At 44.5% G+C, this 26989-nt stretch overlaps 1 protein-coding gene across 1 annotated transcript in view; it reads left to right on the forward strand.

Moving 5' to 3' along the window:
• The first annotated feature begins 945 nt into the window (after nt 1-945).
• Nucleotides 946-26989, forward strand: part of LOC124784833 — a 351151-nt gene continuing 325107 nt past the window's right edge. Inside the window, exon 1 of the mRNA XM_047254132.1 lies at nt 946-1038. Coding sequence (XP_047110088.1) covers nt 996-1038 — 43 coding nt within the window. The 5' untranslated portion in view covers nt 946-995. The remainder of the gene's footprint in view (nt 1039-26989) is intronic.

Here is a 26989-nt window from a genome sequence, read left to right on the forward strand (position 1 = left end):
CATGGACGATAAATAGTTTGGACAAGAAGAGAATAGAAGCTTTCGAAATGTGGTGCTACAAAAGGATGCTGGAGATTAGATGGGTAGATCACACAACTAATGAGGAAGTATTGAACAGGATTGAGGAGAAGAGAAGTTTGTGGCACAACTTGAACCAGAAGAAGGGATCGGTTGGTAGGACATGTTCTGTGGCATCAAGGGATCACCAATTTAGTACTGGAGGGCAGCGTGGAGGGTAAAAATCGTAGAGGTGGACCAAGAGATGAATACACTAAGCAGATTCAGAAGGATGTAGGTTGCAGTAGGTACTCGGAGATGAAGAAGCTTGCACAGGATAGAGTAGCATGGAGAGCTGCATCAAACCAGTCTCAGGACTGAAGACCACAACAACAACAACATTGTAAAACATATAGGTTCTCTAATTCTGAATGATTGTCACCTTCACTAGGTTGGCTGATACTCTCGGTGACCAGTTCAATCTCGCATATGCGCTTTATATACAGAAAGGGGAACGAACAAGAGTACAAATGTTCTCGATCAGCGCATGGATCAGACGTACATTTCGCCTCCAGAATGTGCGACGTGATGTTTACATCATACCAGTGACCAATGAGAAGAAGGTACGAGAGATTGTGCATGTTGAGTGGACGAATTATCAAAGCAGCCGCAATAAGAGGAGCGGGTAACAAAGACGTGCACAGTAAGTCCTCACCGAGCCACCCCAGAAAGCTTGTCTAAACCGGGATGAGAGAAGGGACGATATTCAGCGAGAGGTGGAGAGAAAAGCCCTCAACTCCATTCTCCTTGGTTGGTTGAGAAATCGAGTTGCTGTTCTGACGATGCGCCGAAATCTCCAGCAGGGTGCGTTGCGCGAGCGTCCGTGGCGGGGGCAGGGTGTGGTCAGCGCAGGCCGGCGGGCCGCCCGGGCCCGGGCCCGCTCGGGACATCAGTGTGTGCTCCGGCCGCCACGAGGAGCAGACGCCCGCCACGCCGCCATGCGCCCACACCGCCACTGCGACACCTCCGGCGCGACAGCAGGTAAGGCGCGCCGAGGCCGCGACGGTGAAGGCAACGGCGCGGAACCACACCTGCCCTCACCAGCTCCCTAACATGCGCTGCCACTTACTGAGTGAATATATCAGTTTGGCATCGCTATACAGACATTAACTCGAAAAGAGGCATGTATGGCGTCGTTCCCTATTACAAACGCCACAGCGTGAACGGATATCGCTAGAGATTATATGAATTTACCTCATTTCCTGATCATGATTTTATTTATGCATTATTAAGTTTTCTACTGACATAATTGACTGCTGAAATTTCTATGGGCTTATTCACGAACTATGAATGTTTTTGTAAGTAAAAAGTTACAAACAAAACAAAACATCAGCGTGAAATATACCTTCTGAAAAATGAAGAAAAATAAAGGATAGCGCAAGAAGAGACTGACGCTTCAAGTAAAAGAGCGAGATGACTCGCTCTAAGACATTTTACAAAAATCGTTTTTCTATTATTAGAAATAGTATCAAGAGATTTAAATGTAGCCGCCAAAAGAGAGGTCCCGTATATTAGGGTTGCTCTCTGTTGTTCTTTGACTGTGAGACTGTGTGAAATCATACACTGGATTAAGACAGTAATAGAAAAAGTTTGCAAGTTGCCCAGTGCTTGTGACTGTATATTAAGGAAACAAAGTGGGAAACGAATACTTGCTCCAAAAAGGACTTGTGGACAAACATATTGTTTACAGACATCGTGGTTACGACATAAAAAAGTAACGGCTCTTTTCCTGCCATTTCTAAGACACCTATTCAAAAGAAACATTTGATTTCAGCTTCATCATCCCGATAAAGGGCGGGTAGAGGGCAAGTAAATGTGTAGCGCCTCAGGCTGATTAGAGACAAAACTTGAGTGAGGAATATTTTTACTAGGTTTTCAGCAGCGATGCAGAAGATAATCACGTTTCACCGTCTTACCCATTGCATTATTCACCCGTATTACGAATTTCTTATGAATATATGAAATACACCGAAAGTAAACTATACGCTGGACAGGCTTTTTGGCACAAATCGTTAGGAACGTATTGCAACTCAACTATCATATTTAAATAGATTGTAAAGCAATAATAATAAGTTTCTTCATATAGAGTATCGAGCCACAAATTTACTGAAACAAAATTATATTTTCCAGCTTCGCTATTATACAATCACTGTCATTTACATCATGATCAACTGATTTAAGTGATGTGCCATTTATACTTGTTACTCCCATCGCCTTAATTTTACACATCAACCTGTGCTGGTGTATAGTAATGAAAAAGATTTGTAACTCTCCGCAGAAGATAACGCGCGATATATTCGTTCTTTGCACAAGTGTGTTCATCCATCCGAAACAGCTGTCATATGTTTGTCCAATGGAAAACATCACGAACAAGTTTTCGATACCAAGAGACTTATGTTTAGTCATTCTGATGACGTTTTTCTGTTTGTCGCCACTTACTTGTTACTTTGTTACTATTTAACCTGATTCATATTTGTAGCGTATAGGCATGTGTCGGGACACATAAATGTGAAAAGCACCATCAATGTTCGCAGCAGATGGTCTTCTAAGCGAAAAAATCTTCGAGAATAACGGCATTTAACGTGATTCTATTTTACAATGCACGCATATGTTTTCTTTATTTTATGGAATTTTGACCATATATTCACAGCTATTATAATGGAAGAGTGTTCGACTCTGATTCGAATACTAGTGCTATGGGCCATCCGAAAGGTGATTTTAACTGAAGTTTACATTCACATACTTTGAAGGAACACAAGAATTTTTGCCAATCCAAACATAGGCACTATCCCACTAACAAAACACAAAAATACGTTTTTTACTTTTAATATCGAATTCAGTGTTAAGAATGTAATATATTCCACGAACGGTTTGTATAAAAAGCATGAAAAGTAGTGGCTACGAGTAATACTAGATTCATTGCAGAGCTGTTTTCAAAGTGTATCCTCCATTAATTAGGTTGTGTTGGTTACAAAATTTCATTATGATTTCGTTTATACCAGTCCATTGTTCCCAATGGATGTGTTATTCTTCTACTGTCAACTACAATCAAAAGATTAGATGAGAAATGAATGTACATTTCGTTCAATTATTATTAGTTTATACGTTTTTATTGGACTGGAAACGTATGATAATGTTTTTATCTAAAATAAAGGTGTCTGCAACTACTGCGGGGCTTCTAGTGACGTCTGTGTCAGGTATGATACTCTCGAGCCTTTTGACCGATTCTTATTATATTAGGGACGTAGCGTCCGCCCAAAAATTTCCGAGAGTGATTTTATTCCTACAGTATAAGCGACGGCAGTGTAATAACTACGATAGCAGCTTGAACTGCAACAATAAACCACAGTCTGCATTGAACCATTCAGTTGTGATTAGGCAGTGTTAAGCAACGGACGTGTGGCCGTAGTGTGTCAACGTTGCGTCATAAATCGCACTGGATGTCTAAATCAGTTGTTCAAGAACTTCTTCAGAATGTTTTGAAGAAAACAAAAGCATGTGTAATTATGGTCCCGCACACCTCGACGCCCAAATAAAAACGGCGTATGGATGCCTACCGCAAGCTGATGGAAATACAAAAAGGCACGAATCTTTTCTGGGAAAAAATCATTGCGGGTAATGAGACTCAGTGTTGTCAATACGAACCTACCACAAAACGACAAAATGCAGAAATTAACATTAAGTGTCAACGTTTTGAGGATATAGTGGACATTAAAACTAATGTGACGTGCTAGCAGAACAACATCCCAAAGAAGAACTTTTCTGTCTGCTTCACATGGGTGGACGGAAGTTCTGGGCATTGTACTCGAGTGAGTGGACACTATGTAGAACTCCTGAAGTCTTAAAACCACCATATTATCTTCTATCAAATGTTCGAATGTACGCGAAGACCTAAGGTAACAACCTGCTGAGAATATCGGTCTCTAGACTCACACACTACTTAAGCTAACTTATTCTAAGAACAACACACACACACCGATGCCCGAGGGAGGACTCGAACCTCCGGCGGGAGCGGCCGCGCACTCCGTGACATGGCGCCTCAAACCGCTCGGCCACTCCGCGCGGCTATCTTCTATTTATTTTCTATTAATCCAGTCTCTAAATTGTTTGGCTGAATGGATGTGTATGAAATTACAAATATTTGTACAAAGAAAGAAAAAGATTGGTCTTTCTTCAGATGTTTTCCTTTTTCCTTCCTGAACTACGATGATGAATTTTCAAATGGAGACGGTCTACGGCACTGCTTCATGGATTGTGCGGCTGATCCCGGCGGAGGTTCGAGTCCTCCCTCGGGCATGGGTGTGTGTGTTTGTCCTTAGGATCATTTAGGTTAAGTAGTGTGTAAGCTTAGGAACTGATGATCTTAGCAGTAAAGTCCCATAAGATTTCACACACTTTTGAACATTTTTTTTCAAATGGAGACACACCACATTTCTTCTGGGACTGTAGATTGGGGAATGTATAACGCGTGTCCTAAGCTGAAAAATAGTGTTCGAATTACTGTTCATCAGGTTAAGAGCCTTTCTACCTTATACTAGGCTGTTCCGGCTTATACGCCGCCGCTGCGCACAGGATTCTCAGTACGGCTTGCGCAGGTATCTTGCAGCACTATACTTAGTCGGCTGGCGGAGAAGCCACGGCGAGAACTGCGCTGTTAGGCTGGCCTTTTTTCTCGTGAGCCTCCCCCGCAGGCTCTGCAGCAGCGACGGCGCTAACAAAGCTGTAGTGGCGTAATGCCCGTGATTACGGCCGCCTAATGCCGAGGAAACGCAGAGTGGAGGGTCCGGTCCTGGCGCAGCGCGACCTGCGCACACCGAGACCCGGGCGGGCTGTCCCAGGCAGTCTGCCGTGCCGGACGGCGCTCGAGTACTTCACACGGAGACGCAGCTGGGCGCTGCGGGCGATGCCCTGGCCTTGGAACAGCGTCAGCGTCAGTCATTAGGGGCCGTGGCCGGCCAGCAGGTGATTAGACCAGAGGTGCACGTACTTCGGGCGCCCGTGTCGTATTCTCAACGGAGAAAAATCTTCAGACGGAAAGGTAACTTCGAGAATACCCCAAGGGAGTTTAATAGGACCATTACAATATACACATATACACGAGGAGCGTTCAGTAAGTAAAGCAATACATTTTTTTCCGAAAGCAGCTTGGTGTTATCCAGGACTCCAATACACCGTATAATTCCCAACTCCTTTGCTACAAAACCCTGTTTTTCAACATCATATCTGTTCAATGCGACGGCCTTACGCCACCTTACTGGGAGGTCCTGTATGACTGCATGGTGCCACTCTACTAGTCGATGTCGCAGCCAACGTCGTGCTCCATCAATAACCTCCTCATCATCCTTGTACTGGTTGCAAGGTGTGCATTCTTCATTGGGCCAAATTGATGATGGAAGTCGGAAGGTGCGGTATCCAGGGTGTAGTGTGGATCAGGAAGATCAGTCCAATGAAGTCAGGTGAGATCCACTCGGGTGCGCAGACTCGTCTGAAACGTTGCGATATCATGCAGAAGGAGTAAGATCGCTTGCATTCTTGTGGCGACGAACATGCTGAAGTCGTCTCTTCAATTTCCTGACAGTAGAACAATGCACGTCAGAGATGATCGTTGCACTGTGACGCAGGACATCAAACAGAATAACCCCTTGAGAGTTCCAAAAGACCCTCCACATGACTTAACCAGCTGAGGGTGTGGCTTCGAACTTTTTCTTCGCAGGAGAGATAGTGTGGCGGCACTCCATGGACTGCCATTTTATTTCCGTTTGGAAGTGATGAACCCATGTTTCATTGCCTGTGAGAATGTTCGACAAAAAATGGTCACTATCAGCCTCGTAACGCACAATCAGTTTCGCTCATATGGTCCTTCGTTGTTCTTTACGGTTTTCTGTTAGGAGGCGCGGAACTCAGCGGGCACACACCGCTGAGTACCTCAATCAGCTGATGTGTGTGTCAGCACTACCGACAGAGACATCCAGCTGAGCAGCGAGGTGTCTGATCGTGATCCATCGATCACCCCAGTAACAGCTCTCTGCTTGCAACGCACCTCCGTTATAGACGCCATTTTGAAGGCTACGTACAGCGCAGCCACCTGTCGGAACTTCATGAAACTATATGGGCTGAAGCAGGAATATTTCACAATGTCCCACAACAAATTCCGCATTTTTTAATCGAAACCGATGCAGAAATAAATGTGTCATATCACTTATTGCACGACCCTCGCACATGACCTGGTAGATAACGTTGGAAGTTCGATGAGGCTTTTAGCAGATGATGCTGCTGTTTACTGAGAAGCCGCAACGCTAGAAAATTGTAGCGAAATTCAGAAAGAACTGGAGAAAATCGACGCTGGTACAGGAAGTGCCAATTAACCGCCAACAGATGCAAATGCAAAACGTAAATAGGCAGAAAGATCCATTATTGTATGATTACACGATTGTAAAACAGTTACTTCCATAAAGTATCTAGGAGTAAGCGTACGGAGCGATTTGCCGGACGCGGTAGCCGAGCGGATCTCGGCGCTTCAGTCCTGAACCGCGCGACTGCTACGGTCGCAAGTTTGAATCCTGCCTCGGGCATAGATGTGTGTGATGTCCTTAGATTAGTTAGGTTTAAGTATTTCTAAGTTCTAGGGGACTGATGACCTCAGATGTTAAGTCCCAGTGCTCAGAGCCATTTGAACCATTGGAAAGGAGCGATTTAAAATGGAACGACTACGTATAACTAATTGTAAGTAAGGCGGATGTCAGATTCATAGGAAGAACACTCGCAAAACGTAGTCAACGCACAAAGGATGTACGTAACTTACAGAACCATTGTTCGACTAATACTTCAGTTTTCCTCGTCGATCTAAGATCCATGCCAGACAGGTATGATAGATAAAATAGAGAAGAATAAAAGAAGAGCTGTGCACTTCGTTATAAATTCATTTAGTAAACTCGAAAGCGTCACGGAGGTTCCCAGCCTGCTTCAGTGGAAGACTCTGTAAGAGAGGCGTTCTGCATCACGGCATGGTTTATTGTAAAAATTCCGGTAATGCACGTTCCTAGAACAATCAACCAATATATTGCTTCCTCCTATGTACGTCTCTCGGAAAGATCATGAAGGTAGAAAGAGAGATTCGAGACCACTCGGCGGCTTACCATCAATCGTCCTCCCCCGAACTATTCGCTACTGGAACAGGAAAATGGAAAAGTAACAATGGTAGACAAGTACGTCCGCCACAAAGCGTGAGGTGGGTTGCGGAATAATCTAAGTTGCGCTCATCTCGACCTCCAAATACTAACCAAAGAAAACCCGCAAGAGACTAAACATGCTCCACAAGTACAACCCACACACGAAAGTATATGTGACGTGCACCTGCTCTTTTCCAAAGACTGGCCTTCTTTCCCATCCATGTATTATGACCGCCTACCAAAACCTCTAGTGGATCTTCGTACTGATTCGTAATCTGCGTGAAGTTTGTGTTAGTGGGAAAACCCTTTACTGGTATCGATGAGTAGGTACAACTTCAGTTAGTTATTTCTTTCTTGTCTTACTTAGCCGTTGTCCCTTCTAGTATGGAGTTCGCTTGTTCAGGATTTCGCAAATATTGTTTATTTAAATTTCAGGCCGGACACCGTTCCTGACAACACGGTCTTCAAGGTAATGTAAGTGCGGGAAGTCAGGTGCGTCATCTGTCAGTGAAATCTACAAACCTTTTTCTGTGTGTTATTTCTCAGTCGTATTCTCTGAAGGGTAATTGGTGATCAGCCCAGTATTTACCTAAATGAGCGTTAGAAACCACCTAATGAACTCACTATTGCTCACTTGTGTACCAGACCAACGGTCGTTATTCAGCCTCGCGGGTTAGATCCGGGTCCAGCTCATCTACCTGTCTCGCAAGCTACAGCGATGCTGCGCATTAAGCTATACGAGCAGGCTGTCCGCATTAGCTGATGATGCTCCTATATTTTGTAAGTAACCTAGAGCCGCAGGCTGTACATCCTTTCTCATTGTAAAAATAATTTCAATTATTTTTGTCAACAGCTGTAAACGAAGCTTACTTTCTCTTCCCAGTTCCAAATGAAAGGACCAACCAATCCTTTCCCGCATAACTGCAATAATATATATTTGGGATTGAGAGAGGAGTATGGAAGGAGGAGATGCGGGAAAAGGAAGGAGCTTGTGACTGATATACTACGGCTCGTCCAGATTTCGTCTCCTGCGACAATTTATTTATTTCAGAGTAGCACTTACCTCAAACTTCAGGAACTAAAAAAAATGTTCAAATGTGTGTGAAATCTTATGGGACTTAACTGCTAAGGTCATCAGTCCCTAATCTTACACACTACTGAACGTAAATTATCCTAAGGACAAACACACACACCCATGCCCGAGGGAGGACTCGAACCTCCGCCGGGACCAGCCGCGCAGTCCATGACTGCAGCGCCTGAGACCTCACGGCTAATCCCGCGCGGCCTTCCTGAACTATTTAATTCGATATCCCCGACGGCTTTTTTTTTGCTGTAACGCTCCCTCTTGAGCAATGGAAGTTATTGGATATAAAGCTCTCGTTAAACTTGTCGCATAAAATTCAGAAAGAAATATTAAGCTTTCGATGACTACCCCAACATCTACGTGCTACAAAGACGTAATCCATCAATCAGAGGCCGTCCTACGATCATGAAAGTGGAAGCGTTGTCAATTTTGTGACAATCAGACTTAGTCCCTGACGACGAAGACGCATATAGTCATCAAGAGCTTGGAATTTTATTGGAATTTGACGCGGCAAGTTTACCGAGTACTCTTTTGGCCACGACTCTGTCGCGGAAGACTTCGTACCCATAATGGAAGTTATTTCCTGACGTTTTAACACGCACTCTATCCTCGTTTCCCTTCTTCTATTTAGTGCTTTCCATAGATTTCTTTTCTCATCATTTCTTCGGAGAATCTCATTTGTTATCAGTACCCATAATTTTCAGCGTTCTTCTGTAACACGACATCTCAAACGCTTCGTCTTCTTATCTGGCTCCCCTGACTCCATGATTCACTTATGTTTAGTGCTGTGCCCCAGGCGTACATTCTCAGATTTTCTTGCTCAAGGACTATCATTAATCTTCTTTCAGCGAGGAATGTTCTCTATGTTGGTGGTAGTCTGCTTCTTATTTCCTCCTTACTTTGCCCGCCTTCCATTATTTTACTTCCAAGACAACAGGCGTCCTTCAAACCAACTACTACGTGGTCCTCACTTTGGGTGTTACGTTTATTGTTAATTATATTTTCGCTCCTCCTTAAAACGTGGCTCTTTATTCTCAATACTTATTCTATACTCAGTAGTGTATTCATCCCATTCAACTGTAATTCTTCTTCAATTTCTGTGAGGGTAGCAGTATCTTAAGCGAATCTTATCATTGGTTTCCTTTCTATCTGAATTTTAATTCACTTCTGAAACTTTCTTTTATTTCTTTAATTGCAAAACCCTACTCTCCTCCGAAAACATATACTGATGACGCAGAATATTATGACCACTGCCCACCATAAGACTGAATGCCGCCACGTGACGTTACAAGCACGGGGCGTCAATCTAGTGACGACACTGGCCGCAAAAGGAGAAACCCGCTGAGTTAAGAGACCTTGACGAAGGGCAGATGTTATACCACAACGCCTCGGTGGCTGTTCGCTTGCTACTGTCGGGAGCAACCATAGGAAGTGGTTGAAAGGCGATCAAAGCACGAGTAGGTGACAAGATGTTGGACGTCCTCGTCTCAACACAGGCCATGGAGTTCGGAGGCTTTCCCGCTCTGGCGCTGATCCGTTGTAAATCTGCCGACGGGGTGTAATGCTGGTGCAGGCACCGGTGTTTCGCAACACACCGCTCAGTGCACATTCTTGAACTTGGGGCTTCGCAGCAGAGATCTACTGCTTGTTCCCACGTTGCTCGAAAGACGTGATCTCGCACTAGATCATCCAGATTGGACCCTCGGTCAATAAAAACGTGTCACTTGATTCAAGTTTCTGTTACATCAGGTCGATGTTCGTGTACGGAGACACACTCAACAAGGTGAACGACTGCTCGAAACATGCAGCTTGCCAGCGACGAAAGCCCGTGGCGGCAGTATTACGCTATGGGGACGTTCATGACCTCCCATTGGCGTGTGGCTGTAATCGGATGCACCATGACAGCGGTGGTGTACGTGATCATTAAAATGTTTTTAAAAGCGTTTACCAATTGCTGATAAATATCTTATGAAAAGGGTAATACGGAGCTGTCTGTATGTCCTTTATTAACAATCCCGATTTTGCTTAATGAGCATAATCAGACAGAAGTTCGTATATTATTTACGTATCATGCCCTGCCGTATCAAAATGGCAACGTTATTAAACACAAAAAAAAATGGCCCTGAGCACTATGGGACTTAAATTCTGAGGTCATCAGTCCCCTAGAACTTAGAACTACTTAAACCTAACTAACCTAAGGACATCACATACATCCATGCCCGAGGCAGGATTCGAACCTGCGACCGTAGCGGTCTCGCGGTTCCAGACTGTAGCGCCTAGAACCGCTCGGCCACTCCGGCCGGCGTTATTAACACAGCAGGATGAGACTTGCTGAATACCAAGTGGTGAGCAGCATGGGAATTTCTGAACACCAAGTGGTGATATGTGACATGGAAAGCAAAGTGCCGGCCGTTGTGGCCAAGAGGCTGTATGCGCTTCAGTCCGGAACCGCGCGACTGCTACGGCCGAAAGTTCGAATCCTGCCTCGGGCATGGATGTGTGTGATGTCGTTAGATTAGTTAGGTTTAAGTAGTTCTATGTTCTAGGGGACTGATGACCCCAGATGTTAAGTCCCATAGTGCTCAGAGCCATTCGAACCATTTGAAAGCAAAGTTATAATTAACTGTAATTCATATGGCACGCCATGATTCGTAAATAATTCATAAAATTTTCTACTCTGATGATGGTTATTAACGGAAATCAATAGCGATAATAAACAACATACAGACAGTTGCTTATTATGCTTTTGATATAACACTAGAGGCTTTCAGTGAGTAATGCAACACATATTTTTCTGAAAGCTACTTGGTTTTGTTCAGAATATCAAACCACCATATTATTCCCCACTCTTTTGGCTACAAAGCCATATTTTTCAACATAACCACCGTTCAACGCAATGGCCTTATGCCACCTTACTGGGAGGGCCTGTATGTTCGTATGGTACCACTTTATCGTCGTCGGAGCCAATGTCTTTCTGCATCAATAACTTCCCCATGCATCCTTCATTGGGGCAAACAGATGGAAGTCGAAGGGCTATAGGGTGGATGAAGAATAACAGTCCACTGAAGTTAGTTAGTTATTTCAGTTAGTTACATGTTCCATGGATCAATTTGCACGATAGACAGTACTGGTGTGGAACGAGTCACTTTACATTCGCATCGCAAATTAGTGGTGACATCTGATTTTTTTTTTTTTTTTTTTGAGCTCCTCTCTGCTGCGCTGACTGGTGTGAGGCTTTGCCTTGTCACGGAGAAGGAAAAGTTCGTTTGCATTTTGTGGCGATGAACACGCATCGGTCGTTTCTTTAATTTCCTGAGTGCAGCACAGTACACTACAGAGTTGATGTTGCGCCGTGCTGGAGTAAATAAAGCAGAATAGTCCCTTCAGAGTCCCAGAAGACCGTCGTCATGACTTTACCCCCTGGGGATGCGGTTCAAAAAAATGGCTCTGAGCACTATGGGACTCAACTGCTGAGGTCATTAGTCCCCTACAACTTAGAACTAGTTAAACCTAACTAACCTAAGGACATCACAAACATCCAGGCCCGAGGCAGGATTCGAACCTGTGACCGTAGCGGTCTCGCGGTTCCAGACTGCAGCGCCAGAACCGCGCGGCCACTTCGGCCGGCTGGGGATGCGGCTCCGAACTTTTTCCTCAGAGGAGAGATGCTGTGGCACCTCTCCATGGATTGCAGTTTTGTTTCCGTTTCGAAGTGATGAACCAATAGTTCAATAGCAGTGAGGTATCTGATTGTGATCCGTCTGACACCTCGAATGAGAGTGTCCGAACGTTCCAACGTTGCAGGAGTTACAGCTGCGTGCGGACGGCGGACACGCGGGAGATGGACAGGTTTGTGCGGCATTGTTGCGATGATGACAGGCGTCTCGCCCAACCACTCATCATGCTTTTGTTGACTGCCAGGTCTCCGTAGACACACTCCACGCTCCTATGAATCTCTGCCATGCCCTGGTATCCTCCAAAAGAAACTCATGAGAGCCCTCGTCTTGGAACGCTTCTCCGTTACAGACGCCATTTTGATGGCTTCGTATAGCGCTGCCACCTACCGGAACTTCATGACTCTACAGAGGCTGAAGTGGCAATATTCCACAATGCCCCACAGCAAATTTCGCATCCTTTCAACGGAAATTGGCCGAAAACAAATGTGTTGCATTACTTATTGAGCGCCCCTCGTACGTGAACGTTATTTCGGACCATCTGCATCTCTTCATGCCTGCTGTATTCCCGGGCGGTGTGCCATCTTCCATCAGTATAGCCATCCGTGTCACAAGACAAGAATCATGCTACAGTGTTTTTTTAGGTTATTATAAGCCAGTTCAGTAAAACAAGAGACGTGAAGGAAATTATATGTTACACTGCCCGTTCTATTTCACGTTTATTCGACGAATGAATGTAGCCTTCAGCCTAAAACCAGACGTCCGAGGCACATTTACCTTTAGAAATGTAACGTTATTTTTCTGTCAAATTGTCTTTCAGCAATGCCGCAGATGTTTTATGTTGTAAAAAAACGAAGCATCACATTGTTTTCACTCTTCTCTGTGATTTAGTGTAGTATGTTGACACTTGGCTGTAGTCGGAGATGCAGTGTAGTGTAAAAGTGTAGAAGACGTAAACATTGTGCGTGTTTGTCATTCTTCCTTCGGCACAGCCGACTACCTTCTCGCCGGACGCTGTGGCCGAGCGGTTCTTGGCGCTTCAGTCGGGAACCGCGCTGCTCCTACGGTCGCAGATTCGAATCCTGCCTTGAGCATGGATGTGTGTGATGTCCTTAGGTTAGTTAGGTTTAAGTCTAGGGGACTGATGACCGCAGATGTTAAGTCCCATAGTGCTTAGAGCCATATGCACCATTTGACTACCTGTTCCAGTACTACCTGAGAGGGAGGGGTAAATGGTTCAAATGGCTCTGAGCACTATGGTACTTAACATCTGAGGTCATCAGTCCCCTAGAGCTTAGAACTACTTAAACCTAACTAACCTAGGGACATCACACACATCCACGCCCAAGGCAGGATTCGAACCTGTGACAGTAGCTTCATGAGCAAAGTGAGAGTCGTTAATTTCAGTGTAACTAAGTCACCTGCAAAAACTCAGTTCACTGCGAAACAGCACTAGGGAAGCGCTATTCCACTAGAAGAATTTTAGTAGTCTTTCAGGATATTGTGGTGAATCTGTACTCAGTCAAGCCTTCAGGTAATGAAAGAGCTTGTGACGTACACTGATAAAGTACTGGAAAAGAGAAAAAGAATAACTATGCCTCTAATAGGGGTAAATATTGTAGACTCTACTCAGTGTGATCAATTGCTTTCAAGATTGCAAAGTTGTGACATTTAGAACTCCAATGTTTGTGGAGCAACGTCTGCACGGTATTTTTAATATTGGTAGGAGGAGGATATTAGTGTTTAACGTCCCATCGACAACGAGGTCATTATAGACGGAGCACAAGCTCGGATTAAGGACGGATTTGGAAGGAAATAGGCCGTGCCCTTTCAAAGGAACCATCCCGGCATTTGTGTGAAAAGATTTAGGGAAATCACGGAAAACCTAAATCAGGATGGCCGGAGACGGATTTGAACCATCGTCCTCCCGAATGCGAGTCCAGTGTGCTAACCACTGCGCCCCCTTGCTGGATATATTCTTAATATTGCGCAAGTGTTTGACACCCCGTGAACAGCAGGTGCGATCTGAGTGCTACTCGCCTTTGAAATATGAAGTGCAAGTATTTAAAAACTTTATTGGTCTACCGTACGAAATGTCTCTGAGCACTATGGGACTTAGCATCTGAGGTCATCAGTCCCCTGGAACTTAGAACTACTTAAACCTAACTAACCTAAGGACATCACACACATCCATGCCCGAGGCAGGATTCGAACCTGCGACCGTAGCAGTCTCGTGGTTCCGGACTGAAGCGCCTAGAACCGCACGGCCACCGCGGCCGGCGGTCTACAGTACGGATGTTAAATTCACTTGGCGCTCAGTTAAAGCGAAAGAGAAAACGAAGCGAGACTGGCTTCTGATAGCTCTCCGGGCTGAAAAAAAACATGTTTATTTAGAAATGAACGCACGATTCTCTTTCCTTACCGGCATTCTCTCACTAGAAACTTGTTTTAGGGATTTACGTAATTCATTCCGGACACGCACGCTTCAAGTACTCAGTTGATTTTCTATGACTAATGTCTTCTCATCACGCAGGCACACGTCCCCGGATCTTTTCTCAAATTTGTCATGTTTTCATTAGGAAGACTGTCCGTTCTTTGAATGGATAAGAGAGGGAGAACACCTATACCATTTTCAGGCATAGATGCCGAACTCACGAAAATTGCCTTGCTGGTTTCTAGTCACTTTGAACCATGGGTATCATACATCTATTACTGCTCTTGTGGTCACTTTCTCCCTCTGTTTTTTTGTCATATTTGCATTATTTCTTTATGTCCGCGCTTCTGCACATTGACCATTTACGCATTCTCCTATGACTTACGAGTACATGAGGAAACTGCTACAATGGATATTAGAAAGTTAAGTTTTTTTTAATGTAGCCTTATGATAAAAGACATTTACGAAATTTGTAGCGTTATTGCTTAGGGAAGTGTCGTGAGCGTATTGTTTTTCACACATGTTTGAAAGGTATTTTATTGGGACGGGGAATACAGTCAGTTTTCGCCTAAATGAACATGCAGTGGAAGAGAGACTGTAGTCATATCGCGCAGTGAATTAAATGAAACGTGTTACCTGAGACTGAATTTTCAACCCTTGGTTAATAATTTGCTCTGTTGACTATATATCACAAGTTAAAACCATACACCGGACAAGAAAACGATAATGGACCACTGGGTAGCGATGCCCTCAAAACGTCTCGCAGACCACATCGAAACTTTGTTGCCCCCAACTACTAATCATGTTAACACAATCTAATTTAGCACTTCTGAGGCTCTTAATTCTTATTATGAATGTGGTGGTCTAAAAATAGAAGATGCATTGAAGAGCCAACCAAATTGGTACACCTTCCTAATATCGTGTAGGGACCAAGCGAACACGCAGAAGCGTCGCAACACGACGTGGCATAGACTCGACTAATGTCTGAAGCAGTGCTGGAGGGAACTGACACCATGAATCCTGTAGGGCTGTCCATAAATCCGTAAGAGTACGAGGTGGCGGAGATCTCTCCTGAACAGCACGTTGCAAAGCATCCCAGGTATGCTCAATAATGTTCATGTCCGGGGAATTTGGTGGCCAGCGGAAGTATTTAAATTCAGAAGAGTGTTCTTGGAGCTACTCTGGGTATCGCATTGTCCTGCTGAAATTGCCTAAGTCCGTTGGAATGCACAATGAACAGGTGATGAGAAAAGATGCTTGCGTACGTCTCACCTGTCAGAGTCGTTTCTAGACATATCAGGGGTCCCATATCACTCCAAATGCACACTCCCCACAGCAATACAGAGCCTCCATCAGCTTGAACAGTCTCCTGCTGTTATGCAGGGTCCATGGATTCATGAGGTTGTCCCGATACCTGTACACCTCCATTGACGTTTTTCCGGATTCGTGATATCCACAGTACACTCGTGAAACGATCGTACTGGAAAATCCCCACGTCATCGCTACTTCGGAGATGCTATGTCCCATCGCTGGTGCGCTGACTGTAACACCACATTCAAACACACTGAAATCTTGATAACCAGCCATTGTAGCAGCAGTAACCGATTTAACCACTGCGCCAGACGCTTGTTGTCTATATGGGCATAGCCAACCGCAGCGCCATATTCTGCCTGTTTACGTATTTCTGTATTTGAATACGCACGCCGTTACCAGTTTCTTTGGTGCCTCAGTGTAGGAGGCATGGAAATTATGAGAAACAGCATTTACAACAATGTACTAGACATAATTAACGACAACCCCCTAATATGTCAGTCACCCGTCAACCAAATGATGTGGAAATAATATAACAATTTTTCATATAAATGTATACTACCGTAACGTATCATAAAAATTATGAAATGGTTAAGGAGAGCGATATAGCGAAAGAGACCAATAACGAAAAAATCTCTGAATCTGCTTGAGATAACTCACTGACATATCCACCGTGCTGAAAGTTCTAAATCCACAACAGTGAAGAAATGACTGTGGGAATTTGAGTAAACAGAAAGAAAAAACTTCTGATAACATAAAATGTATCACCTGTGCTGCTCATTTCATCATTACGGACCTTGTTTCACAGAGTTACAGGGAAGTCAGTTCATAATTTCCTCCTTTTCCTGGATATGAGTCTCAGCACACGTGTGAGACCGCAGTGCACGGCTTCGTAAGTTAGTTAGCAGCCCACCCTCGCACACCTCCGACGCAACGCACTACCGCGGCGACGCTGGCTCGCCTCGCTTTATCTGATGGCGGCACTGCCAGGCAGGTGCCGCATCTCTTGCTGCTCCTGGAAGCGAGAAACCGTCCGCTGTCACTAGTAGTTTAGAAGGGGAAATTCAGGAGGTTGCAATTCTACAAGAATAAATGAATAAACGTCAAGGGTCGTGGATGATACCAACGTGGTAAATCACCATTAAATCCATGTGTTATTGTCAGACGGGACGGAACAACTTCTATCTTGTTCTTGTTAAAGCATGTCATTAATAATTGGATCTAGCAGCCATTAGCCAGAGCTATTACTTCCTCTTAAGGTAGTTTTCAGCTTTGCACACGAGGTTGGGTCTCCTAAAAAGGAAAGCGTTTGCCAACAACAGGAATCTAAAGAAAAACACCAAGTGGCAGTAAGTTCTATCGACCATACATTGCTGTGGCGCCTTGCGGGTTGGTAACGACTGTCAGATTCGTTGATTTGACTTCTCGCTCCACGTAAGGAAACGACGGAATAATCCAAAATCAAGACCTTGAAGTAGTCTGCATTCATCTCTAACCTATTTTGTTTTTAAGTAAAAGAGTGATGACGAGAAAGAGTCATCGAGAGTGAGGATGGGTAACACAAATTTCCTTGTCTGGTTGAAGACAAAACTTTCGTATTCGCCTCCGATGATTAACGGAAACTGGAAAATCTTATACACGGAAGTCCGTACAGAGATTTTAACTCCGCTTTTTCGTACATTGAGTTCATCAAAAGTTTACAGTGAGATGATCTAGATGAGTATTGTTGACGCATACAATAACTATCTCGGAGCTGTAAATTCACGCAGGCTAAAAATAAGTCCGGACCAGTAACGTTACAAGCACGATCAATCTGTAACAGAAGTTCCAAAAATCAGAGTTACGAGCGAAAATTAGGCAGTCGTCACTTTTGCATTCAGTTTATCTGTACAACCGGTCTCAGAGTTCCATTACACCATCTCCACGCCCCTCGACCAACTTAAATTGGGAGGAATCAAATCTCGTGTGCAGTCATAATTGGAGCCGGTATTATATAACTGGTGCCCATGATCTCTGGTTCGGCCGGCAGGAGTGGCCGAGCGGTTCTAGGCGCTTCGGTTTGGAACCGCGCGACCGCTACGGTCGCAGGTTCGAATCCTGCCTCGGGCATGGATGTATGTGATGTCCTTAGGTTAGTTAGGTTTAAGTGGTTCTAAGTTCTAGGGGACTGATGACCTCAGAAGTTAAGTCCCATAGTGCTCAGAGCTATTTGAACCATTTTTGATCTCTTGTTCACACGATGAACCAAAGGGATTATGTAGTGAATCCATAGATCTATGGACACCAGTTCTACAGTATTATATTGGCTCCTGTTGATTGCCCGCAAGAGATTGGATTCCTCCCTTTTTACGTTAGTCAAGGGGCCTGAAAAGATATAAAGAAACACTGGAACTGGTTGCATAAATAAATTAAATACAGAAGTGAAGACAAAAGATGTTTTAACTTTGAGTTCATATTGAACAGCCGCAGTTCTGGTAACCATCCGTACAAGGATACCGAGAGTAAACAAGTACTGGTGTAATGTGGAGATGAATAGCATTCAAGACAGCCACAGAGTCGCAAAGCTAGCCCCATTATTAGCAAATCACTCCCAGAAAGCTTGCTCTGAGAAGTGGCGGTAGTGGCTCTTACGGCGGCCTCTTGAGTCTCGTCCATACCTTTGTCCGACGGGATACTAAACAGCGTCCAGTATCTTAACCACTGCATCTCGCTCAGTAAATGGCGATTCGCTTGTTGTATGGATCTCACCTGCTGACACGAACTGAAAGATATCCGTAAAATCTACGACAGTGGTTCAATAGCTGACTGAAAGATAAGCACAGAAGTAACTATCGCAAGCTAAATGCAAGAATCATAGCTGTAAGCAGGGTATGTACTCTTCTCACTCTGAGCAGTAACAGAGATTCATATCTGTGACTTGAATGTAGAGTCACTGCTGTGAGAAATGGAGAGATGAATCTGTGACTGGCAAGCAGCATAAGAACTGTGAGGAATGGAGAAACTGGTGTACCGTATTCTCACTCTGAGCTGTAACAGGGGCGCACACCCCATGTAATCTTCCCAACGTAGACATGATTTTGTTGCTGAAGAGTTTCGGCTATCACCTGAAGAACGTAACTTCTTTTGCAAAGAAGGACAGACGTCCAGTAAATTGACATTCAACTTTCGCACATGTGGACGACAGTCTTCTTTGTTTCAGCTTCCCGTTTTTCTTAATGTGTTGCAACTATGAATACATCGGTTATCCTTTGGTTAATATTTTTATAAACGCCCATCCATGTGACTTTATTCAGCTTGTAAGATGTATTAATTTCTTCAAATCGTGTTACCATGGCCTGTCGTCAGCTAAAATAAAAGCAAGGGACTAGGAATATAGAAGGGATAACTACACTCCTGGAAATGGAAAAAAGAACACATTGACACCGGTGTGTCAGACCCACCATACTTGCTCCGGACACTGCGAGAGGGCTGTACAAGCAATGATCACACGCACGGCACAGCGGACACACCAGGAACCGCGGTGTTGGCCGTCGAATGGCGCTAGCTGCGCAGCATTTGTGCACCGCCGCCGTCAGTGTCAGCCAGTTTGCCGTGGCATACAGAGCTCCATCGCAGTCTTTAACACTGGTAGCATGCCGCGACAGCGTGGTCGTGAACCGTATGTGCAGTTGACGGACTTTGAACGAGGGCGTATAGTGGGCATGCGGGAGGCCGGGTGGACGTACCGCCGAATTGCTCAACACGTGGGGCGTGAGGTCTCCACAGTACATCGATGTTGTCGCCAGTGGTCGGCGGAAGGTGCACGTGCCCGTCGACCTGGGACCGGACCGCAGTGACGCACGGATGCACGCCAAGACCGTAGGATCCTACGCAGTGCCGTAGGGGACCGCACCGCCACTTCCCAGCAAATTAGGGACACTGTTGCTCCTGGGGTATCGGCGAGGACCATTCGCAACCGTCTCCATGAAGCTGGGCTACGGTCCCGCACACCGTTAGGCCGTCTTCCGCTCACGCCCCAACATCGTGCAGCCCGCCTCCAGTGGTGTCGCGACAGGCGTGAATGGAGGGACGAATGGAGACGTGTCGTCTTCAGCGATGAGAGTCGCTTCTGCCTTGGTGCCAATGATGGTCGTATGCGTGTTTGGCGCCGTGCAGGTGAGCGCCACAATCAGGACTGCATACGACCGAGGCACACAGGGCCAACACCCGGCATCATGGTGTGGGGAGCGATCTCCTACACTGGCCGTACACCACTGGTGATAGTCGAGCGGACACTGAATAGTGCACGGTACATCCATACCGTCATCGAACCCATCGTTCTACCACTCCTAGACCGGCAAGGGAACTTGCTGTTCCAACAGGACAATGCACGTCCGCATGTATCCCGTGCCACCCAACGTGCTCTAGAAGGTGTAAGTCAACTACCCTGGCCAGCAAGATCTCCGGATCTGTCCCCCATTGAGCATGTTTGGGACTGGATGAAGCGTCGTCTCACGTGGTCTGCACGTCCAGCACGAACGCTGGTCCAACTGAGGCGCCAGGTGGAAATGGCATGGCAAGCCGTTCCACAGGACTACATCCAGCATCTCTACGATCGTCTCCATGGGAGAATAGCAGCCTGCATTGCTGCGAAAGGTGGATATACACTGTACTAGTGCCGACATTGTGCATGCTCTGTTGCCTGTGTTTATGTGCCTGTGGTTCTGTCAGTGTGATCATGTGATGCATCTGACCCCAGGAATGTGTCAATAAAGTTTCCCCTTCCTGGGACAATGAATTCACGGTGTTCTTATTTCAATTTCCAGGAGTGTATGTTAGTCATTATTTTCATCCCGTGTATGTCTTAAATACCCTAACAAGGACCTAATAATTTCGAAATAATGGTTCTTAGCAATATACAGATTTTGTGAGAAGTGGTGACTCACTTGCCCTGCAATACCTCTGTTTCTGTCCAGTGAGGAGAACATCGGTTCGTACACTGCGTTTTTGGATTGAACAGTGAAACTCACTGAAAACTTCATTGGCTGCCGAGACTCTGGAAATTCGGAGCACTATCTTTCGCACTCTGTACACCCCAGAATCTCCTACGATTGTAATTACTCTATTCTTCCTTGTGCTGTAATATTAATGGGTTGGAGATTAGCTCAGTGAATACTTTTTTGGTGTTATAAATATTTTCTTGGTATTATAAATCACTGTAGCACATAATCCGTATGACTGATAGTAGTAATAATTACAAACCCTTCGAGCAGAGTGAAACCCTGACATTCCAAAATTAAGAGTTTGCAATAATGTAAAAAAAACTCCGACTTTTCTACTTTTTTGCTCTACGGTCGGGTGTTCGTCTATGCAGTCGAGGATTATGTATTTCCTGCAGTCTAAACAGTAGCATACACACTTTCTCTATGTTTGTCTATAGTTTTTTCATTTTTTGGGTCTCCAGTTTCGTGACCGGTTTGATGCGTCCCGCCACTACTTCTGCTCCTGTGCCACGCTCTTCATCTCAAGAGAACCACTAAAGCAAATATCAAGAAATATCAAGTATTGTTGGATATATTCCACTCTCTGTCGTGTCCTACAGCTTCCCCTAGCACCATGGAAGTTATTCCCTGAGGTTTTGAAACATGTCCTACGACGCTGTCCGTTCTTTTTGTAAGTGATATTCTCACTACATTTCTTTCCTCGCCGATTCTCCGATGAACCCCCTCATTTCTTGGCGATCTAACTAATTTCTAACATCTTTCTGTAGCAGCACATCGATTCTCACTTATATAAAGTGCTGCGCTCCAAATGTAGAAGTATCTTTGCCAATTTAAGGCTTATGTTTCATACTAGGTAATAAGTTTTGGAGAGGAACCTACGTCTACATCTATGTCCAAACAAGCTGCCAAAGCGCGGTCCCCCCAAGCTCACACAACTACAGATATTTATCAGTTTGGCAGAAAAAGCATACAAGGACGAGGATGTAAAACTGTTTATTTGGGCATAGGTTGTGTTTTGTTAGAGAGCTAAAATCCGTCATATGTGGAAACAAATTTGTATGTTCCTTTGCCTCGTTTCTCAGAACGTATGCCTTGCCGCTACGGGGTGAAACCGTGCCAATGAAACGCATATGTGCGTTCACATAGTCGCCACTCGGTTTGTCAAAGGCCATGGCTTCGCGAAATGCGGGAGCGTTGGGGCAATTGATCCACTGCGCCGTTAGCGAGTGTGTGAAATATTCAGTTCCGCTTCAGGAATGCGCAAAGAGCTGGCCAGCGCTCGGTCGTTCGGCGCGTGCGTTAATCTGGCGTGGGGATCAGCGGTACTTACAAACTGCTGGGCGGTGAGAAACGAGCAGCCGGCAGGTCCAGCGAGTGGATTGGCCGATGCATCTGGCGGCGCCCGGACGGTCGGCGAATGGCGATTAACTGCGCACGCGCGCGGCGGCGCAGCACAAAGGGAATCGGCTGACAGTGGCACCAGGCGCTGCCAAACGGAGGACGAGCTTTACCTTTGGTGCTATCAGTAGCACGCGATCCTAAACCATTTTCAGACGAGGTCCGTTCGTAACAGTTACTACAGCAAGGCAAAAAAAGAGGCCAGGAGCAAAATCTGGGCAATGTGTTTTGTGAAACGTCATTCGCATATGGCAGCATAGTATAACGGGTGTATTACAAAGGTTCTTACAACTTTCGAAACTCTTACTGAGTTATTCATTTAACTTACACACATTGTTTCACTGTTACTTAATAGCAAAATACATCAAGTTTTTTTGTCCCATACCCTAATAGGTTCAGTGTAACTGTACACATCTCAGCAGAAAGCCGTTTCTTAACAGACTCGCTGTAGCATGTCAAGCATGACTTGTTCAGTTGCGAGTATGATTCTAGTTCTGGGTTCTGTACAGAAGACGGCAAGGGTGTAAAAAACACAGTATCCGTGATGAATGCCCAGAACAAAAAAGACTAGAAATGTCAGGTTCAGTAAACGTGGGGGCCATGCAACAGGCGCTCCTCAACCCATCCACTTACCTGAGAAGCGGACATTTACGAAATCTTGTACGTCGAAAGGTAGTGTGGCGGTGCGCCGCCTTGCATAAACTGTACGCTGCGTTCTTTGTCATCAACGCCAATTTGGGGGACTAAAAAGGTTTCCGGCATATCGAAGTACACTATTCTGTTAACAATTTTCGTTTGGAAAAACAAAGTACCATAACTTCTGTTTTTGCCTGATGCACAAAACACATTCAGTTCCGAGCTATTATGTTCACGTTCCAGGGATTTACGTGGTTTATCACTGCCGCAAATCCTACAGCTATGTTTATTAACTTTACCACTTAAGTGAGAAGTTGATCTAGCATTCCTACCGATGTATTTCAGTTCTTGCACCACTGTAAACTTGTATAGTCTGAGATAAAACTATTTTCTTGACACATACCAAACAGTCCTATCTGGGATGCCAAACTCTCCGATGCACAACAGTTCGATTTTGTGGAATTGTTCACGAAGCTGTGTCCCACTCGCTTGACGACGTCATCAGACGCACGTGGACGACCTGAGGATTCGTTATGTCTTACCAAAATCCAGTTTTAGTAAAGCACCTATGACATTCATAATAGTAGGCGTGCTGGGAGGATCGTTAACATTCACTGTGCGAAAATGATGTTGCGCAATTGTTGCAGACTCCGTCTCTTCAAACCAAAACACAGCGAGCGTGTTCTAGACCGGTAAAAGCAGCCATCTTTTTTGCAACTGCCGCTAGCACTTGAGGTGGCACGGTTCTGTACTAAAGACTACTTAAGTCAAAACTTAATCTATTTTCCTACAAGAAGACACCAAGACTAAGTCTGAAAATCATGTGAATAAATCTATACGAATTTTCAAAGTTGTAAATTCCTTTTCGATACATCCCATACACCCAGCACTCGTCCATGGAGCGGCTAAATAAATCACCGTGGCACGTCTGACAGCTGCAACATATCCGCTGCTGCCTCTATTCGGTCTAGGTTTGAGCAGTTGCGGAGCCCAGATGATGGTGACCGTTATCACGTTTAAAATATCGTGCAAGAAGTCGAAAAATGTTTGACTGATTTTCACTGTTTCGTCTGTCGCCTCAATTGTGATATGCAAGTCTTCGTGCGTCAGGGATTCTACTTCTCTTGTTGTTCCTACTCTCTCGCAGAGAATTGGTTTGCCTCTTGATTTTTCGTCATTCGGACATGCCTGACAACACTGGAAGCCACTGCGCCACCTAACAGCTGTGACATACGGTGAAGTAGTTTAGCCGTATGCTTCCGCCAACTCAGCATGTATTGCTCCAGCGTTGTTCTCATTACGAATTACCGCACGATACTCAGCCTTGCCAATGGTGTGCATCATTTCGTTTTGCGCCCTCTGGTTGTGTACTACGGTACTGCGGCTTGGGAATGTCAGTGTGTATCAGTACCTGACATGTACTGATAAACAAAGAAAGAAATAATTACGTAGTTTTATTCTTTCAAGGTGATAATTAAAAAGTTATGACAACAAAGAGTATAAAGCACAAGGATGGGAGAAAGAAACAAAGTATTGAATAAATAATCATAACTCAAATCTGAGATGAAAGTTTTAATAATCTGTCATAATAGCCAAAGCCAAAAAGTAAATTATTTTCTTTCTGGATGCTAACTAAAGATTTCTCTGCTTTACTCAATGTTTATGCTACCTCTGCGAAAGAGACACTTTCTCACTAGTGGATTCCTCACAAGACAAGAAGCAACTACACATCTGAAAAAGATTTTGCTTAATTCGCACCATTCTTAGTCTCAGCAGACCTCATGCTCTTTTTTCCTACATTTGCTTTTATTAAATTCTGCTCTGTGGCTACAGCTCATCGAAAGTGCTCCGTAAAGCTTTATTTCAGACACGATTTTAGTAAAAGAAACGATACAGATATGTTCTAGTCGTTCATTGTGCCGAACTGCAAAGGCTTGTGTCTATAAAAAGCAACGTAAACGAGTGAAGGCTATTCGCAGGCGCTGTCAATGAATTCGACTTATAGTGATTACAGTTTTCGGTTCCTTTGGAATCAAAACTGAAGGTTGCCGGTAAGTCTTCATTCCTTCTTTTGGTGTGGCTCGTTAGCCTGGTGCTAGTCTTCCTTTACTACGCCACTTGCGTGTCCCGAAGCTACCCCAGTTATCCAACCGGGGAAAAGGGGATCAACAGTTTAACGTGGAGTCCGAACCACGTGCCGTTTCTGGAGACTTCTCACGTCGTTGAGAAGTGGAGGCTAGATTAAAAAGCAAACTGAGAAATCCAAAGTCCGACCAGGATTCGATCCCGCATCATGTTGGTTTCCCGTCAAGTCGGTGATTCGAAGATATATTAGCATTCGCACCGTTTAATGAGAGGGAGGGGGGAAGGAAGAGGAGGAAGATAGATTAGACTTTAAAATTTCGTTAACACTGAGATCATTACAGGCGGAATACTCATTGGATGACTGAAAGGCCCCAGTGTTCACCTTAAGTGGTATGAAAGGTAGCTATCTGGAACAAAAATCCAGGTAACTGCATAGGGATGCGACGGGGTGCTCTCGAAAGCATATCGTTATCATATATTAACCACTGCGTCTCTTCACTCATTCGCCAAGAATGCGTGGGAAGTATCTGTTACAAACAACGAGGATCACAAAACTGAAAGTGTGTCGTCGATTGCGTTGAAGCTATAAGTTGGTTCTCGATCTTTGCTTGAATAGTTCATTCAGAATGAGTGGTGGCACCGAAAGGGGAGGATCTAGAGTCGAGTCCCACTTTGGTAGAAACTTGCATTTCAGCAGGACGTTTCAGGAAACGATCGTATTCCGCAAGAAAGTCTGGGTTGACGGGCGCGTGGGTTGAAATGATTCCAAGGCTACAGTATAAATTGAACAGTTTTTTTCACATTGTTGGATCACTTTATCTGTGAACAATCTACGTGCAAAATTTTATAATGCATCGATATTTTGTTTCATTGTCAAACAACCTAAGAGTCATAGCAAACAACCGAAGTTCGAACCGCAGAGCAACAAAACAATTTTTATGAGAAATGACTACAACAGCTTCTCTCACCGTCAGGGTACGAAGCGACGACTTCCGTGGTCGAACATTGCTGTGCTAGCACCACTGTCACTGAGGCATGTAGAGAAAAAACTGTATAGAGTTTCATGGTATACTGGATATAAAAAAGCTATACATAAAAACTTTTAGTGTGTTTAGGGAACATAAAAAAGAATTTCTTTATGTGACAAAAACATTGCAGGCGTACTGTTTCCCCCTTAGATATCCATGAAGATTTCGACGCTAATATCTTCAGAGACGGTATTCAAGCCGCCTGGAGATGAATGTTGCTTTAGAGATATTGCCGAAAATGTCCGTTTATATTAACGCCCGCCTAACAACTGCTTGTTAACGTTTGTACAATACGCTCAAAACTACCAATAACAACGAAAAATGGCTACAGCTCTTCCGCTCGAGGTCATCAACATCTCTAAAACAACATTCATTACACGGCAGCTGAACGCCATCTCTGAACACCGGAGGCGTAAAAAACTTCAGGAACCGCTTGCGGGGAAACTTTGTACCAGTAACATTTTAGTTATATAAAAAAGGTTTCCTTTTTATCTCCTCTAACCACTTTTGTGCCCTATAGTTACAAAGCTATGGAAAAGTTTAAGGAAAAATAACGACTGTTGATTGGACGTCCCGCGTCTAATTGCGAAAATACGTTGCACGCCGGTACACTGGCTGTTTCAGCACCGGCCGGTAATTTGTCAGTATCTTGACAGGTGAAAAACAAAGAAGGACCACTGGGTGAATAATGGCGCGACGATTATTCACTGTCCTGGCTTTTTACATAATATCTGACATCACGAATGTACGAGGCGTATAAAACTGTTACTTCCCATTTATGGAAGTTGAAAAAAATGAGTGATACGTACATCTTCATAACACTACCAACATCGCCAATGTCTGTAACAGTCGACATGTTTGTAACTTGCTAGCCGTCACTGTAGTGCAGAAGAGATCAGTTAACCCTTACTGCTTGTAGTAATTTGTCCTATTACATTGTGATATAGGTACATTTTTGCTTACTGTGCCCTGTACTCTATGTGAAAGATAATTTGTAACTTTTAATAGTTGTAAGAAACTAGTGTAATATATATAAGTGATGCCAATATTTGCAGGCTTCACGAGCAAGACACTAATAGTTATTATTATCATTTCGTAACTACATCTCAGCGTTTGACGCCTTAATTTTGA

Source organism: Schistocerca piceifrons, chromosome 1, assembly GCF_021461385.2.
Source record: "Schistocerca piceifrons isolate TAMUIC-IGC-003096 chromosome 1, iqSchPice1.1, whole genome shotgun sequence".
Lineage (NCBI taxonomy): Eukaryota > Metazoa > Arthropoda > Insecta > Orthoptera > Acrididae > Schistocerca > Schistocerca piceifrons.